The 17,706-nt window shown below is 36.9% G+C and overlaps 1 protein-coding gene and 1 long non-coding RNA gene across 6 annotated transcripts in view; one reads left to right on the top strand and one right to left on the bottom strand.

Moving 5' to 3' along the window:
* Positions 1-37: 37 nt before the first annotated feature.
* LOC128782369 (uncharacterized) lies at positions 38-6,191 on the top strand. Of its 2 annotated transcripts, none has more exons than XR_008428752.1 (4): positions 38-405; positions 590-821; positions 5,488-5,593; positions 5,982-6,191. It is a non-coding gene; the product is annotated as an uncharacterized LOC128782369 (long non-coding RNA). The 2 variants fall into 2 exon arrangements; XR_008428753.1 differs by having other exon boundaries at positions 39-405; positions 590-782.
* A 778-nt stretch (positions 6,192-6,969) lies between these two features.
* KIF27 (kinesin family member 27) overlaps positions 6,970-17,706 on the bottom strand; it is a 28,355-nt gene continuing 17,618 nt past the window's right edge. Inside the window, exons 9-18 of one of the 4 annotated variants that reach the window (XR_008428751.1) lie at positions 17,095-17,250; positions 15,821-16,026; positions 14,766-14,963; positions 14,299-14,412; positions 13,117-13,293; positions 12,273-12,485; positions 9,370-9,568; positions 8,755-8,919; positions 7,366-8,204; positions 6,970-7,178 (exon numbers count right to left, since the gene is read on the bottom strand). Coding sequence is in view for 2 of the 4 variants with exons in the window: in XM_053932672.1 (XP_053788647.1) it covers positions 8,774-8,919; positions 9,370-9,568; positions 12,273-12,485; positions 13,117-13,293; positions 14,299-14,412; positions 14,766-14,963; positions 15,821-16,026; positions 17,095-17,250 (1,409 nt within the window). In the remaining 2 variants the exon portion in view is untranslated. Of the gene's footprint in view, positions 8,205-8,754; positions 8,920-9,369; positions 9,569-12,272; positions 12,486-13,116; positions 13,294-14,298; positions 14,413-14,765; positions 14,964-15,820; positions 16,027-17,094; positions 17,251-17,706 lie in introns of all 4 variants that reach the window. The other 3 variants (XR_008428750.1, XM_053932672.1, XM_053932673.1) reach the window with 3 other exon arrangements.

Below are 17,706 nucleotides of genomic sequence, written 5' to 3'. Positions count from 1 at the left end.
GGGCCAGCCGCCGCGCGCCGTGATGACGCAGCGCAACGGGGAAGGTACTAGAAAGGGGCGGTGCTCGCGCGCGGCGTCGGCACCGCGCGCGCCCCCGAGGGGACGCGAGCGGAGCCTTCCCGTTCCCGCCGCCTTCTGGGCTTTGGGCTTCACATCCCTGCCCTTTGGCCATTGCCCGCCTCCATGGACCGCACGTTGTGAGGACACGTCTGCAGTGCCACGTCCAGGTCTGGGCTCCTCAGTACAAGAGAGGCAGGGAGCCGCTGGAGATGGTCCGGTGGGGAGTCACGAAGATAATTTGGGGTTTGAAACACCTCTCGTATGAGAAGTGACTGCAGGAGCTGGGCCTGTTTAGTCTGGAGAAGCCTGAGAGGGGATTCATCAATACATGTAAATATATCAAAGGTGGGTGCAAAAAGTGGGAAAAATGCATATTATATTATTGGCTCTTCGCAAATATTAAAATGAATACTGTATGTGTTATGTTGCAAAGTTATGCTGTATTAATCTCTTTTAAGTAATGTGGTAAATACAGTTTTAGGCTATAACATAATATTAAAATAGAAACTATGATTCTTTTTGCAACTAGCTCAAGGAACGGATAATTAAGAAATTCTTCGCATAGAGATAACAGCTACAAGACACTAAGATTCCAAGAGAAGAATTATGGCCTCCTTATTGGGAAGACACAGACTTCAAGGGACCAACACGATTGATTTACAAGATGAGGAGGGGAGTTGAAACGAAGCAGAAGAAATCCTTTCTTTGAATTTTTGAATCATGTATGAATATGCAACAGGCTATTGGTTTTCATTAGCAAGGTGTGCTTTGTGGCAGAGTGCAAGGCACCCGGACATCCATAATTCTTTGCTTTTTATTGTCCTAACTCTGATTGTCCAAATTCTTATTGCTCTAATTTTTACTATTATTTTTATAACTATTTTATCACTAGTAAACTTTTAATTTTTTTAAACAAGTGATTGGCGTTTTTCACAAAGAGGATGGTGCCAGACTCTTTTCAGTGGTGCCCAGTGACAGGACAAGGAGCAATAGGCATAAACTCAAACACAGGAAACTCCACTTCAGCATGGGGAAGAACTTTACACTTAGGGTGACAGAGCACTGGAACAGGCTGCCCAGGAAGGTCATGGATTCTCCCTCTCTTGAGGCATTCAAAACCCATCTGGACATGTTCCTGTGTAACCTGCTCTAGCTGACCCTACCTTGGCAGAGGGCTTAGCCTGGATGATGGATCTCCAGAGGTCCATGCAGAAGGTCACCTAGGTCAACTAGGGTCTGGGAGTACAGGTGCTGGGCATGCAACAGTGGTTTGCTGGAGCTCCAATCCATAAGACATGAGGTGTTACAGAGGCCTGTAGTGAGATGTAGGGGTTTGGTGTCGGAAGATGCAGGAAAACTAACTTGGCGTACTTTGTAAATGTACATCAATGAAATAATTCAGTACCTTTTGCTTTTAAGTTACTTGGCCACAGCTAAAGAGGAATAAATCCTAGACATTTACTACTTTAAAGGTATTGCTAAGGTAGCATTCCATAGCATGGAATGCTATGGAATGCTATGGAATCTTCCTCAAACTTGGACCAAAAAAACCTCAAACACAACTTAAAATTGCATTACCAAATTAGGCATTCTCCCAAAATATTCTTGCCTCTCAGGAAATTCAAGATGTCTTTTCCTATTTTGGTGTAAAGTATGTATGTGGCTGAACTGTAAAATCAAATGTCCTTTTTTGCTTAGACGAGAACGGATGTTTCCCACAGTATTCTGAACCACAAGATGATTTGGTGGTTCAGTCTGCTCTTGGGATAACCTCTCAACACCCTTTGTAGATTGGTTCAGCTAGTACTAAAAAAAACCTGTGTAATACAGCATGGTAGGCTCCACAACTCTTAACATTTTTGCTAAAGGAATTGAAGACCTGCTAAGAGACCTTAAAATAGGAAAACCACAGATTGGCTGAAGGGAATTCCAGGTTTTGCCTGTTCTAGAGCTTTTGTTTGTTGCAGAGAAGAATGATTCCAGGCATATTCAAGTATTAAGCCTTTCCTAAGTCACACATGTTCCTTTTGCCCATTGGCTATGACGCTACAAGGTGTTGACTTCTGCTGCAGCAGAACTTGTGCCTCTGCCACATTATCTTGTTGTCTGGCAGAGTGAGGAACATCACACAGTAGAATCCTGCACTGCAATAAAGAAGTGATTTCAAGCAGAAATTAGATGAAAGAGCAAGGAGATACTCCTCATGACAGGGTGTTCACAGTTTATGGATACAGCTCATGCTGACTGTAACATTACATGAATAGACTTTGTACCAGAGTAGCACAACTTCTACCTGGCTATAGCTAGCAGAATTTTACAAGTGAGAGGAATTTGTGTTATTTACAGAAGGATATTTGTTATAAGCAGCAAGGATATTAAAAACTTATAGCAAATAACTTGGAAGTTATTGAAAGTTCTTAACTAAGCGGGGAGAGAACTTTAACAAAGAATGTTTTTATCTTCATGTTAATTTTGGTGCAGATAACAGGAATATGGGATCTCATTTGCCAGAACTGACAAGAGTCCAGATGGAAAATACCCTAAACCAGAACACGCATATGGGTTCTCATCAGATAGTTGAGAGCAAAGCTTATAAATAGCATATGGAAAATGAAAACGATACAGCAAAGAATTTTGAGTTCTTAATCCTCTTAGCCTGACGGATTTTTAAGAACATTTCTTTCTTTCCTCTTGCTTTTCCTTTTCTTTCCCACTTTCACCCACCTGTGCTTTTATTTCCCCGTTCTAAAACCACCTGTGCAACTTTTCATCATTAATTGCTGATATTAAAGAACAGAATTCAGCATGTTTATTAGACAGGCCAGCTTAATTTTTATGCCACTTCATTTTCTTCACCTACAGTTACTGGTGTTTACTGCAGAAGTTCAGCAATATTCCCAACTTTGACTAGACAGCATCAATTCACTATTTTTTTCCTAGTTGATGTAACCAGTGCAAAGCCATCTAAATTGGCTACAAACAAACAAAACTGAAAATGGACATGCAGTGACCAGACAGTATTTTGAATCAAAGTGAAAGTAGTGGCTCACACCAAGTTGAATCAAATTAAGAATATTTGCAAAAGGTTTTGAACCAGTTTGGCTGAATTCTGTTTAATGTTTTACCTGATATTAGTGACACAATCTTGACTTTAGATGAGGCCTCAGGTGGTCCAATGACAGTAAATATCTATATACAATATCTCCAAAGTTTTGCTGTAAATGACAAGTAACGTTCCTTGTATTTCTGAATATTCAAACCAAAACATAATACAAACACCTGTGGTTTATTTTTAATGTAAAAGGGAAGAATATAGACTTCTACTTTCATATGGCATTAAAAAGATACTCTATATATTTTTTTCCATTCCTGATTTGCCAGAACAAAGGTTAGGGCTTTTGTTTTTGACTCAGTTAAAGGGGTTAAATTAAAAAAGCTTCATGCTAAAGTGTAACTGGGTAGACAGCAATTACCTACCCTGGTACTGTCTACCCAGTAACACTTCAGGGGGCTTTACACCCAATTATGCTTTATAGGGGCCTCACTGTGCAGATTCTCTGCCTTTAGTACATCAAATCTCAAGCATATGTCCTTGTTAGGTCTCAAGCAGAAGGCAGCATCCTTGCCAGGTCTTCAGTAATTCTGATAAATTAAATTATCTTGTCTCACTTTCAGTGAGATTTGTTTTTCAGTGATTGCTTTTCTAGTTCTTACAAAGAATCACCCATTCAAAAGTCTAGGAAAATGAATAATCCTTTTCATTATCCCAGTCCATTAGCAGGTGTTTTCCATAACTGTTGCCCTAACCGGAGATATTTTTGTTAGTTTGATTCATAAAAAAAAAAAAATATTTAAAGTTTTGTAGTTGTCTTTAGTCATATCCATCCCAGAATTCTTTTCTCCACTTCCTCTCTACATGTATACTGTGCTTTGATCTTTCCAACAAGCCTCTTTATCTCCCTAGCCTCTGTTATGTGCAACTTTTTGTTTCATTGGGAAAGTTTCTCTCATTTCAGAACTTCAACTGCCTATTTAAAGCTAGCACTGAATCTATGAAGTCTAAACTTAGTGTTCAGTAAATGACAGCCTTTTGATTTTTATCTTTATTCTGGCTTTCTTACCTCAGCCTTAGTTATGTGGGTTTGATTTTTTTTTTTTAATTAACCTTCTTGAAAAAGAAGGGGTTTTTTGTGTTGCGACACAATTTACAGCTTATTTCAAAGTAACTAGAAGAGATACAAAATAGTGTTGAACATTTGTACAGGAAATCAAAATAATAACAAAGCTGTCTATTGCCAATTTACATACATTTCCATTCTAAAGTGACTCATTGTGAGAAAATAATACTGAAATAATTGCTGATACTTTTCCAAAGTATCCTTCCTGAAACAAACTGCAACAACTACAAAAAAGCTTTGTCTTTGTGAACATTCAGTTATTACAAATGTAAAAGGAACTAGATATGAGAAAAAAAAAGAAAATACAATTTTTTTTTCCAAGAGACATAGAAAGAATTTAAGAGTAAGAACAACATAGAAGAGAAAAAATCAGCTGATTGAAGAATTTCTGTGTAATTTATATTGGATAGACTAATTCTATTCTGGACAGGCTAATACAGCAAGTGGTGAACGAAAATAGAGTTGTGTTGAATAAGAATTGTATTCAGCATTGCCCAAGTTAGAAACATGTGTGTTACTTGAACCCTTACAAACTGGTTTTTATGGACTTTTTTTATGATGGCATCAACAGGCACTTCTAGAATTCAGTTTTAGTTTAATTTAAATAGAACTTCTGTTAATCAGCAAGCATAAAACAAACTAATTTTTAAGTATGTCAAACTCAATAGCACTAGAAACAACATAAGCTAGTTCTACAGTGTGGGATGACAGGGAAGGGGATGGGTGAAGCTTTAAATAAATGTCCTGAGAGAGAAAGAACATCAAACTAAATCGGTCAGATAGAGATAGGTGGACAAATTAAAATTTAAGGGAAGACAAATTTATAGACTAGCAGGTAATCAGTCTTTTGGATTTTGACTTCTATTTTATAATATAGAATAATCAAATTATTCTCTCTAAAAATAATCTAGCAATTTTATAGTACCTTGAAACAGACAAATTAGGTTTTGTGAAAAGATAAATATCCTAGATTTCCTAATTCAAAATTTGTTACAAATACAAACATGTTGGAATAGAAGTCATCTCCAAGTTACAGGCTCCACTGATTTGATTAGATAAAAGTCTTGTTCTTGTAACCCTTGGTAAATATTTTCTGTAGTGCAGCAGATAATAAAAACACATACCACCTCTCCAAATGAAGGGGGTTTCGTTTGAATTAGACTGTAACAAAACAGATTACTTCATTCCACCCCGTAGCATTCTGTCTGTCAGGATATAATTATGCACACTTTATCCTCTGTGGTCACAGGGTCCACAGTTCTGAACAGTGGATTGGTACCATCAAATATGAAGATACCGTATTTGAAAATTATTTTCAAAGAGTTGCCCAGAAAACAAACAAGCAACAAACAAAGGTAGGACAAACAAATTGGTGAAATAAGACTTTCAGCATTATAATGAAATCTCAGTAAATGTGGACTGTTAGTTACACTGTCTCATTTCTTTGAAAAGTCATTTCACTGTTGGCATCTTTATGAAACTAGTTTTCAGAAATCAGTAATAAGTTGTAACAGCATTACAGATTCATGGTACCTTTATTAGTAAAGAATTTTGTCCCACTTTCCTCCCCTGCTGCCCACCAAAGTGAAGTGCTCTCTTCACACATACTTTGCTTTGGAAATGGCTTAGTGCTACAGTGTGTGGAAAAAAAAGTCTAAAGAAGACTTACAGGTATTTTGCTACTCTTTTGTCTCTTCTCTGGTTCTTTCCCTCTAACTTCTGTGTTCTCTGCTTTTTTCCCAGGTAACTGACAGAGGTTTTCTAATCTGCCGGCTCTGTCTCATAGTTTAATAGTCTGTAATGTTCAACTTCAGCAATTATCACTACTTAGTAAGATCCCAGGATTTAGTACTACATTCAGTGCTGCACAAACAATTCTGCATTTTTATAGCCATACTGTATTCAGTGACAGTTAACATGGGACAAAATAAATGTTTGAGCTTTGTGTTTGTAGTACCAGAGGAATTGTTTATTACTAGGCTGGCTCTGGAGAATGACGACATATGGCACTTTCCTTAACACTTAAGACGCAGGGAGGAGCTTTTTCTGTGGTTAGTTGCACATGTTGGCATCGCCATTTTCCAGCTGAAAGTCATGTAGGTATAAACAAGACACAGACCATAAAATTTTAGAATCACAGAATGCTTTGGGTCAGAAGGGACCTTTCAATATCTGTGTCTGTTATGTACCCTCTTAGCAGTCTGAGAGCCAAGGGCAGGGACTAGGTCAAGGTGCTCAAAGCCCTGTTCAGCCTGACCTTGAACACTTCCACAAATGGGGCATCCAAAACATATTGTTATCCAAAACCTATTTCCAACCTATTTGCTTTCTTAAATTTTATTCAGATTTTCTTGCATTTAAGAGCTATATATTGTTGGGGATATTTCTGTACATTCAGTCCAATACTGAAGTAGTTAAAAAAAAATTAGCATTTTCTCAGGTTTAAGAGAAGTTCCTTCAAAACTGCAGTATAACAAGAATACAGAGCTGTACTTTGCTGTATTTTCTCCTATTACACATAACTGAAATTGGAAATCTGATTCACCATCAGGAAGAAAATACTTGTTTGTTAATAATTACACAGTATTGCTATTCACCACAGTGGCTAAGGAAAATTGCCTTCTCTCCCTGTTTTCAGTCTGTGTTACCATTGCCAAGATAGTATCTAAAGCAAAACCCAAAAAATTTCCATGAGGAATTGGGACTGTTACAAATTCAATAAAGCAGTATAGAATTATTTTAAATTATTTTATTACTATTTTTATTCATTGCTTAAAGTATACACTGAGCAGACTGACAGAATGGGAGTTTTCTGATACTTCAAAAAGTACTTTTACTTGTAGTTAGTAAAGACATGAACTTTGTTAACAGCTGTTTTCACTTGAATTCATCAGAAGCAACTTCTGCTTCCTCTTGACTGGATAACACCAATACTGTTACCTAGAATGAAATTATCAGCCGATAAATAACTAAAAGTTACAATTTCTCTGAGTGCTTGACATAGGTAGGCAATATGGTTTTACAGTATCAGCAACTCACAGCATGAACATGGAAAAAAGTTATCCGCACCTCACATTTTGCCCTTTCTACTCAAAAAGTTCACCATCTACAAAAACATAAGTGGTACCTGCCATTACTGTCATCTGAGAAGGTGCTGTTAATACAAGGTTCACCATTCTAACTTGTCATGTATCCCAGTAAGCAGTCTAAAAACAACCATGACAAATATGAAATTATTCATATATTGAAAAACAGTCAGCAACTATACTAATACAAGAGACAAAAGACATTTGCAAATTTGACTGCAATATACAAACAGGGATTTTATTATTTCTAAAGCTCAGTAACAAAATACAGTTTAATTGCATTGTATAGCAACATATTTCATAATGGACTAAAAAGAAAAATAACTCCATGCAGAGTATCTCTTACAAAACTTGCAAATATATGCATTGGAAAAAGTTGGAAATTCACAGGGGTGTTCTCCCTTCTTCCTACTGCTATAATTTGCCAAGGCTACGTGTTTGCCCACAAAGATACATATCCTAAACCACATGCTTCTGTGTATACTAGACACAGAATAGTCTTTCCCATGCTCACTCATTATCCAGTCTCTAGAATATTCATGTTCATAGTCTGATAGTGTACTTTATAGTAATGAATATGAAGGCTCATTATCTTGCCTAGAGGGAAAGGGCTGAGCCCTAATTCACTCTGTGAGTAGAGGCGTGTGATCAGCATCTCTCTGTAGGAAGGCACGGCACTGAGTGAAAGAAACAGAAGCATCCGCTGGGAGGAAGAACCAGTCTTGCTGAGCCTTAAAAAGAAACAACAACAGGCCAAGAAGGCTATATTGTATATGTAAGGTATTGTGGTGGCATTGAGAGGTATGAAACAACAGAAACAGTGATGAAACTGAACCTTCTTTTCTCCTCCACATGAATAGCTCTGTTGTACATCTGGATTCTGGCAAGAAGGACATGAAACAATTAAAACCTTATAGTAATTGTTGTTGTGTTTTGTTTGTTCTGTTGGTTGGGTTTTTTTTATGTCAAAGCACAGAGTTGCAATAGAGACCACTTCTTTTTCCCCTTCAAGAGTGTAAATGCTCTTACAGCTTTAGTAAGTAAGTAGCTAAAATAAGTTACTAACTGGAAGTGTGACACTTTCATTGCCAATCTCCCAGAAACTTTTAAGAAATCAAATGTATGACATATAAGAAAGCTGTTAGTTACAATAGCATTCGGATGCTTTCAGAGAACAAAATTGCTGAAATTGTTAGAATCCGGAGAAAACAGAACAAGAATTTAAACCATTGGCACACCACTGCTAAAGCTACTGCTATAAACAAATGTCTCTCACTTGAAACGGGGATAGAGGTGGAATATATTCCCAAAGAACAGTTAATACAGTAAAAATACGATGTTTTACAGCTATCTGACATAGTTCTGTGTTTTCACCACTCTTCAAATGGTCTCTTGATAATTGTATAAACATTATCAGATAATATGCTTACATTTACTGGAATACAATAATTATTCAGATGACTCTCCAAGAAGGCCCTTCAATTTCTTCTTCAGCTCTCTACTGGTTTTCTTATAGAAAAATAAATCTTTTTCCAGTTGTTGGATTTTTACTTCATACCCTTTCAGGGTTTCTGCAATACCTTCACTATTTTGTTCTAGGAGAAATAAAACCAGTTTAAGAACCAAGTATCTTTATCAAAAATCAAGATGCCCAATTAGACAGAGTATCTTGATGGCATTTTGCTTGCAATGTGCATGTTTTAACTAACATGAAATAAGATCAAAAAGGCTGTGCTAATCCTACCTTATAGTTGTAATAGTATTTAGAAGATCAAGACCAAGAGAACTGGTATCTTACAACTTTTCAGTATCAGTAAATTCAATATGAAAATACAACAATTCTCATACTGCTTTAAAAAATACTCTGTTTTGCATTCATACGGACACCATGTGTCTGTTCCTTGACATCTTACATAGTGATAGAATTAATGACAGCCAAAATATATCTCTGAACCTTATACATTTTTTCAGTTTGAATATACTATTTCTCCGTTAATGACCAAAGAAAATACTTGGTGTATAATCCCCACCCAAGAAGAAAATACCTTTGAAATTATTCAATATTAACTGTATTTTTTTCTCATGTTCTTGGTGCTGGTGAGTCAGCTGCCTGTCACACTGCAACTTGATGTGTTCAAGTGCAGATTCTAATTCACGCATCATGTTTTTCTGGCGTATGGACTTCATTTCCTGTTCTTCAATTTGCACTTGTAATTTTCGTTCAGACTCACACAGGCCAACAATCTTAGAAAGAAACACATTTATTTTGATTTATCAAGCGGTTTTAAGAAAATCTTTTACCCTTCAGCCTAATAGATTAAAACATACAAAAGCACTGGATCTCTACAAGTAATTAAGCTTATAGTGGAAATAGACTTGCCACTGCTACAGGTTGACTCTTCAGAACAAAAATGCATACATTTTGATCACAGGACTAGTGGATTTTTTTAATACCCTGTGCAAAATTTAAACTGAAAGAACACTGCTTTCTGGATTCTGAAAAACTTCCAACTTGCATTCCACAGACAACTTTTTTACAAAATTACCAAAGGCTCACCCAAGTTCACAAAGGCACCATGTCATAATGCATTTAATATTTATGTTTCCAGATGCAAGTATGATTCCTAAGCACATAGCTGCACACACTGCAAAGTATCAGTTTATACTGGTGTTGTGGTTTGATGCTGGCTAAAAGCCAGGCACTCAAGAAAAACTATTCACTCATTTTCCCCTGCTGCAGTTTAGCAGAGATGGGGGAAAGAAAAACTAAAGGGCTCTTGAGTTGAGGTAAGGACTGGGAGGAAACACTCTAAGGGCAAAACAGGCTCAAATTTAAAAGGTATAATGAAAAATTTATTAACAGAATTAAAAGAGGAAAATCAGAACTAAAATAAAACTTTTAGAACACTCTTTTTCTCCCCATCCAGTCCCTCCTTCCTTCCCACTGACAGCACAGGGAGACAGGGTGTGAGAGTTTTGCTCAGTTTTTTCACTTGAAATCCTTCAGTTCACTTAGGGAGAGGATTTTCTTCTGCTATGTTGTGGGGTCCTTCCCATGGGAGACAATTCTCTGCAAACTTTTCTAGTGTTCTAGTGTGGTTCTAATTTTCATGAGTAGCAGTCCCACCTGACCTGCTGTAATGTGAGAGCCTCCCACAGTTAATGCAGTCTCCCTAAAACTGCATAAAGTGGGTCATTTTAGTTCATGGGGTGTAGTCTTTTAAGGATAAGCTGTTCTAGTTTGGAAGCAAGGGCTCTCTTCCTCTTTCTTTGTTCAAGTTTCCCACTAAATTACAGCTTTTCAGCATCCACTTTGTCCAGCATGAGCACCTTTTCTCATGGGCTGTGAGTGGATCACTGCATCCCCCTATGCACTTCATGGAATTACGGGGAAAGTTTGTTGTATTATGGTCCTCACCACACCTTGTAGAAGAATCTCACCTCTGATGTTTGGAGCACCTCCTCTTCCTGGAGGAGGTTTTTCACTGACCTAAGTGCCACCATGTTGTTCTCCTCACATGTCTTCACCTCCTTTTTTCTGACTCAGAAGAAAATTGTTGTCTGCAGGTTTGTTTGTTCTCAAGTTCTATCCATTGAAAAGTTCTTATAGGGTTTTGCAGTGCTAAAAGGCTGATCTCGTCTGGGCTCTATATGGGGGAAATGCTTGCCATGCCCCTCACTGTTGGCCAGATGGTCCCTGCCACTGCTGCTTGGGCAGTGCCAGCCACTGTGGTGCTGGCACCGTTCAGCGCCTCTCTTGATGCGGCGCACCTGCAAGGAGACACCACTACCACTGTCCCTGTCCTTCTGCCCACAACAGAGCTGGCTAAAAGTGGCCAAGCAGGCACACTTCCCTGTGGACTGTGCCAAGATGGCTGTGGCTGCACCAGGAAACAGAAGCTGCTTCCATGGCTTCCACTGCCCCCTCTAAAAGCCAGGCTATGTTAAACCAAAGAAAAAAAAAACCAACCAGATTTAGGAAAAACACAATAGGAATAACAGCCTGAGCTTTATGAAGCTTTCTGAAATTCTGCAGTCAGGAAGAATTTGACTACAACACCACTACAAGAATTTGACTACAACTGTTTAAACACATTGTTTCTCCTTACAAAGAGCAGTTGAAAAGGGCAAGGTAATTTCCAGATTTGTAGCACGTTTCTAACTAATCCAGCAAAACAAGATATACAAAGTTAACCCACAAGTATCCTATTTAAGTTAACATAAAAATTAAAAACAATTTAATAGCAGAACTATGTAACATGAAGATATATTAACCAAAAGCTTCTTAAATGTATTTTTATTTCCTGCCACCATCTCAATATCTAGAATAGTAATAGAAAATGGGATAAAATCATATTGAAAACAAACCTTGTTGAAATAACTGATGATGATAGCTCTGAGCTCAGCAGCAGACAGGGAAACTAGTTTCCCTATTACATTATGCTGGCTCTGTGACAGACTCTGAGAAGATGACTTAAGTAAGTGCTGGTGATTATGAACACTTTCATTCTTGTAATCAATTGCAGCTATAAGGGCTTCAATTCCTTCTTCTAGTTGGAAAAGAATCTCACATGAGTGAGATCTTTACAAAAAAAAAGCTCAGAAGTAATCTTTCAAGACATCTTTAACTTCATTCTCAAGAGCGAACCTGCCTGTGATAAACAGATTAGCTTCTGGTTCCCTTACTTCTCATTACATGACTCTTAGACCAACAGAGTTTGGCAAGACACAATCTGACTTATGTTCCTCTGATCTTAAACTTCATTCACCAGTACATACTTGGTGCTATCACAGCAGTACTCTAAAATAGCTATTTACAAAAGTATCCAACTTCTGCTCCTTATTTCTAGCTTATCTGATTATCTGGAGACATTTTAGGTTCTGACTGGAATTCTTTATTATCAAACAATACCTAAAACCTTTATTTATCTCAGAAGTGCTTACTTACTTCAGTTGACAACACTTTACCATCTTTCAGTTTCTCATCCATACTATTTCTCCTTCTGAGCAGCTGATCCCTTTCCATTTGGAGAGCCTGAACTTTTTCCAAAATGTCTGACTTGTCAGTGGTGCTGCCCTGAAGCTGCATACTTTTATCACACAGCTCCTGATCCAGCATACTTAAGCAGGTAGACAATTTCATACTATCTTTGTTCAAAGCCTAAAAAAAAAAACAATACGGCAACCACAGATATAAAAATGAGATATTCCTTTCCACTCAGAAAAACGTAGGTCACACTGTCACATTCTGAAGTGAAAAAATTGCTTGTTTCTTGTAATGGGACCTCATTTACTCTGAGTGGACCGATACCATTAAAAAAAAAAAAAACCCTCAATGTGCAGTTTTCTACATAATAAAAATTAAAGGCACTAGTCATTATATGTAACGATGATATTTTGTATTCACTCTTCCTACTAGAAAGTATATATTGCAAGATATTTCCCTGCTGTGTTCTCTAGATAGCAGAAAGACTTAGTCATATTCATAAATTATATATAATAAATATAATATCATTTAATGCTCTGCAATAATGATTCCACAGTTCAGAATTGTTTGGTTTTGGTTTTTGTTTCATTGTTGCAATTTTGGGGAGAAAAAGTGAATTAAAATGACTGTGTTAATTACGATTTAAATGTCAATTGGCCAAACTACATAATACCTGCATCACAGTAGTATAGACACAGGAGGTCCCTTGAGTCTCCTCTGCTATCTTATCTGCCCTCCCCCACCACCAGTCTTTCGGTTAGCCTTATGACTGTGGTGAGTTTTGTGGGTTTTTTTCTTGAATCACCTGGCTAGATCTTAGTTTCTTGATTTCCAGGTAGCATTTCTCTTGCAATAATGCTTCTTTTTTTGCTACAATGGCTTCTCTTTTCTTTAAATCTTCTTCTAGTTCTGCTAATTGTTGGTGCTGTTGAAGAATTCTTTCCATTTCTTCATCCAGCCACTTCTTCTGCTCTTCTAATTTCTAAAGTTTCAAGAGAGATCCAGAGAATATTAACCAGGGCATTTTGACTCAGAATGTTATGTTTTACCTCTCTTCAGAATTACTGATAAAAATGTAGAAGACATTAACATTTCTAATGTCAGTATTAATCCTGCAACAGAATCCTTACTCAGAATAATACAGAAACTGGGCTGACTTAAAGGGGACTCAGCAATATTACATTGCTACATCCCATATAAACAAACTTGTATCAGATGCAGTATCTTTTCTAAAGAATATATTTTTTAAAACTATTTACATAAATAGGTGTCATCAACCCAAGCACAGCAACTAAGTTCAGATGGTACCATGAAAATTCAGCTAGCCCATCCTCATTGCATTTTAGTGGCCCAAAACCAGCTCTTTGTTGGACCTGCAAGCATGGTCCATATAAAGGTATTCTGAACCCACAGTTTATCAGAGGATATATTCCTGTTAAGGCTAAAAATTTTCCTTTATTTAACTTTTAAAATTTCTTTTCACCTTTAAAGACTTAGGGTAATTAATATTTCAGTGTCCACATCTGAAGTAATGTAGGTGGCACTGCTACATAGGATACACGCTTTTCTAACCCTGTTAGCAACAACTGAAACTAGAAACCACTGTAATTAATATCAGAGTAGAAACCAAAACAAAATAAAACACCTGAACAACCCACAGAACCCTTAAAATACAGCACATCAAGGTCCCTCAAACCTACTGGACAACCAAATCTGCTGAATTCACAGGTTTCTGAATCAGTATTTTTGACAAATTATAGGGGGAAAAAGAAGAAGACACTAAAGGCCTTCCTTTCTTTCATTCAAAAAGAGTACAGTACAAGAGCTGCTAGGCTCTACTCCCAATTTTTTTTACAGAAAAAAAAAAAAAGACTAAACTATGAGGGAATACTCTTCATACAAACAGTTTACAAAAACAGATGACTAGAGATGAAGAAAGGTTTTTTTTTTACTTCGGGGTCACACATACTTGGAATAGATTAACTACCTGTAGTTTCTGTGGAGTTCCCACTGAGTTATTTTTCTTCTTTTTAAAAGCAGCAATTTCTTTATCCTTAATTTTAAGGATCTTCTGTTGTTGCTGCATCTTAAGTTGAAGTTCCTGTGAACAAACAAAAAGTACCATTCTTCCTACATCAGTCAGTCAAATACATTTCATGTGAGAGTCCCCCCAAGACATAAGCTGAAATACTGACCCTAAATTTATTTATAAAATTGCAATTCAGAACTAGACACTAGGTAATAAAATGAAGGAAAAAAAAAAAGCAGAAAGAGAAAAGCAAAATGGAGATTGATGTAAAATGTTTATAGACAATTTCTTTGGTGCATTTATCAAGAAATTCATTAAGGCATTACTGAAAATAAGGGAAAACCTGGTAGTGTAGTTTATTGGGGAAGCAGGGGCAAAAATTATCCATCCTAATCTTTGTCATAGGGAAACAGGAAGAATCCTACTTTAATTTGTTGCTGGTCCTGCTGAAGCTCTGCTTCCAGTTGCTTCTTCTTTTCACTCTCCTCACACAATCTCTTCTGTATTTGGGATTGCTGATATTTCATCTGAGCCACTTTCTGCTCAAGTTCTCTTGCTTCTCTCTCACTTTGGTTAGATAATGAAGCCAAATTCTTGGTGTCTTCCTGCTTCTTCTGTAAGGTCTGAACGTTCATGTCAAATTTCAGCTTAAGAGCAGGAAAACTTTTAACTAAAATATGACTCAGCTTCATTCTTTATTTCACTGAATTCTTAGGATCACCAAGATTTACTAACTTCTGCCCAAACAATCACTTGTTATTACTGTAGTTTCTGAGCTATCTGGTGAAGTTGGCACAGGCAGAATTAAACAACATGAAAAGGTACAGTTCATGCTTGGCAATACAGTAAAAGTACTAAAATCTAGCAGAAACCACAGTTCTGGAAAATTTGCAGAGACACAATGGTGTCAGAATGCTGGTGTCAGAATGCTGGTCCTGAGCTCAAGTCAATAAGCAAACTACCTCTTTCTGTATGGAACTTTTCTGACCTGTCATTCTAGGATTGAGAGGTGCAGGGCACCTAAGCTGGTCCTATACAGAATACTAACTTAGATGTTGCAGAACTTAAAAATAGAAGGTCAGTGTCAAACAAGTATGCCTGTGTTGGGCCTGACCTTGCAAAGCATCACAGGGATTTGCTTAGACCTACAATTTATATAGTATTTCCATAAATCATCAATTTTATTTACGGCAAGTAATAAATTTGTAACACCCTCTCTTGGATAAGTCCTTCTATTGGACTATATACAATGATGTATGGAAATCTCGTATCTCCCAATTTTCTTAGCCTCTTACATACCAAGAAGATATCTAACCAAGCAGATGTTAACCAGCACTTTGAGTATAATAGTATTAAGTTTCCCACTAGCTACTTCAATCCAACCAGCTTCCAGTGTGTAAAACAGGTACGAATTTTACAGTGTTAAGGTTCAGACAGTGAGACAGAGATTTGCAAATCTTAATAATCAGATCAGAAATACCTGCACTTTCAACTTTGCTGCCTCCATCTTCTTCTGGCACTCTTTCTGTAACATGACTTTCTCAGGAATATCACTCAGCTCTTTACTGTCCAGCTCCTGAAGCTGCTTTTGTGTTTCAGCCGCTTCTCTTTTGGCCTGCTCAATTTCTTGCTCCAGGTTACTTATCTTCAAAGAATACTGCCTGCTTACAGACTGAGCATCCTTACCTTAAAGACAACATATACAAATAGTTTAAAACCAACATAATCATCAGTTGAAATGCAATACTCACTCCTGGAGCTGAAATATTATTTACTTTGTTCTGGCTAAGTCAGTAATTTCTGATACATCTTCCAACACTAAAGGAACCTGCAGTTCCCTTATAACTCTGAAATGGAGACACAGAGAGTCCTGAATCTGAACATTTCATGAGTCACCTCATGCCACCAAATGAAGTGCCATCTGAGTGCCAGAGTTAAATTCTTCTGCCAACTGTAGATTTTGGCAAAATAGCTATCCTGTATTTCATAATTTTGTTTGGTTTTTTTTTTTTTCCCCAGAAGAATATGCCATTTATTTATTACTCAACTTTCAGCTTAATAATTGGATTGTGTTTCTACTCTGTGACTTGTCCTGTTCAGGCAATCTGAGATGGCACAGAATCTTTCCCAGACCACCTCAAGAGAATGTAAACAAAAGAGAAGAATGTGATTAAAGGGGCTAAGGAAAGAGATCCTTAGTCCTTGTGATGGATCCTGAGTCATCATCACAAGGTTAGTCTCTCTGTCGGGACAGATGTGTAAGGGATGTATGCTACCAGGAACACTGATTTTTCTCCTTCATCCACTTCTGACCCCCATTTCTCTACTGTTATAGAAGATACAATGATGTATCTTTTCTCCAATCCCAGACACTATGTCACATATACACATCTACAAAGAGATAGCACTGACCATACATTCAAAATTACACTACCGTTGGATAAAAGCAATAATCAACAAAGCACAAAAACTATTTAACAAATAATCTTCATAGCAGAGTAGGCTGTAATCAAAATTTTCAGTGTGATCATAGCAAGTAATTAGCAAAAATTATGGATTTTTAGGTTGTTAAAAGTATTCTTGTCTAAGATAATTATGTAAAATTATAAAAAGATAATCATAAAAAGATAATTATAAAAAGATAATTATGTAAAAACTAAGACATACAGGACTTTAGGTTTTCAGTGCCTTTTCCTTTGTTTCAGAACATCTTCATTCCCTTCAGTATCTAGTATTCCTACAGTAGCCAGTTACCTGTTCTTACTAAATCCTTAATAAGTTCCTCTTTCCTTTTGATATTAAGTGCAAGTTCTTTTATTTTTTGCTCAGCCTTAGCAAGTCTCAACTCTGAATTCTTTAACTTCTGCATGTTAACAACATGGATTTTCTGGAGGCTGTCAATCTCTTCACCTTGAAAAAAACAAAGCTAAATAGAGTTATGAAACCTGCAATAGATATATTGCAGATTCAAAAGGTAGTGCTCTGCAATACTGACTGTGTGCTGTTTTTCCATATGAAGTACAAGAATCAAAAGGAGAGAAGAAAGCAGGGTATTCTTCCCTGCCATGTGTCTAAACAGGAAAAAAAGGATAGTATGCACTTGCATTTCAAGACCCTAAATCTGAAAAAATATTTCAGAAACCACTTCAGTATTTTTGGTAAAATAATAGCACCCATTTTCTCTCATTGAAGCAATACTAAAGATTTATACCTGAGAAACGTTTTGATAAGTGAACTGCTTTCTGGCTAGTAGGTTTTACTTAAGAGGTTGCTAACATCAGTTTCAGAATGGGAAAGAACAGAAATTGGAAAACATTGAATTATAATGAAAAAATATATTTTTTAATTATTATGAAATTATTGAAT

This window comes from Vidua chalybeata, chromosome Z, assembly GCF_026979565.1.
Source record: "Vidua chalybeata isolate OUT-0048 chromosome Z, bVidCha1 merged haplotype, whole genome shotgun sequence".
Taxonomy (NCBI): Eukaryota; Metazoa; Chordata; class Aves; order Passeriformes; family Viduidae; genus Vidua; species Vidua chalybeata.
Note: the sequence above shows the minus strand (reverse complement) of the source record. Positions and strands in the feature narration are given on the sequence as shown.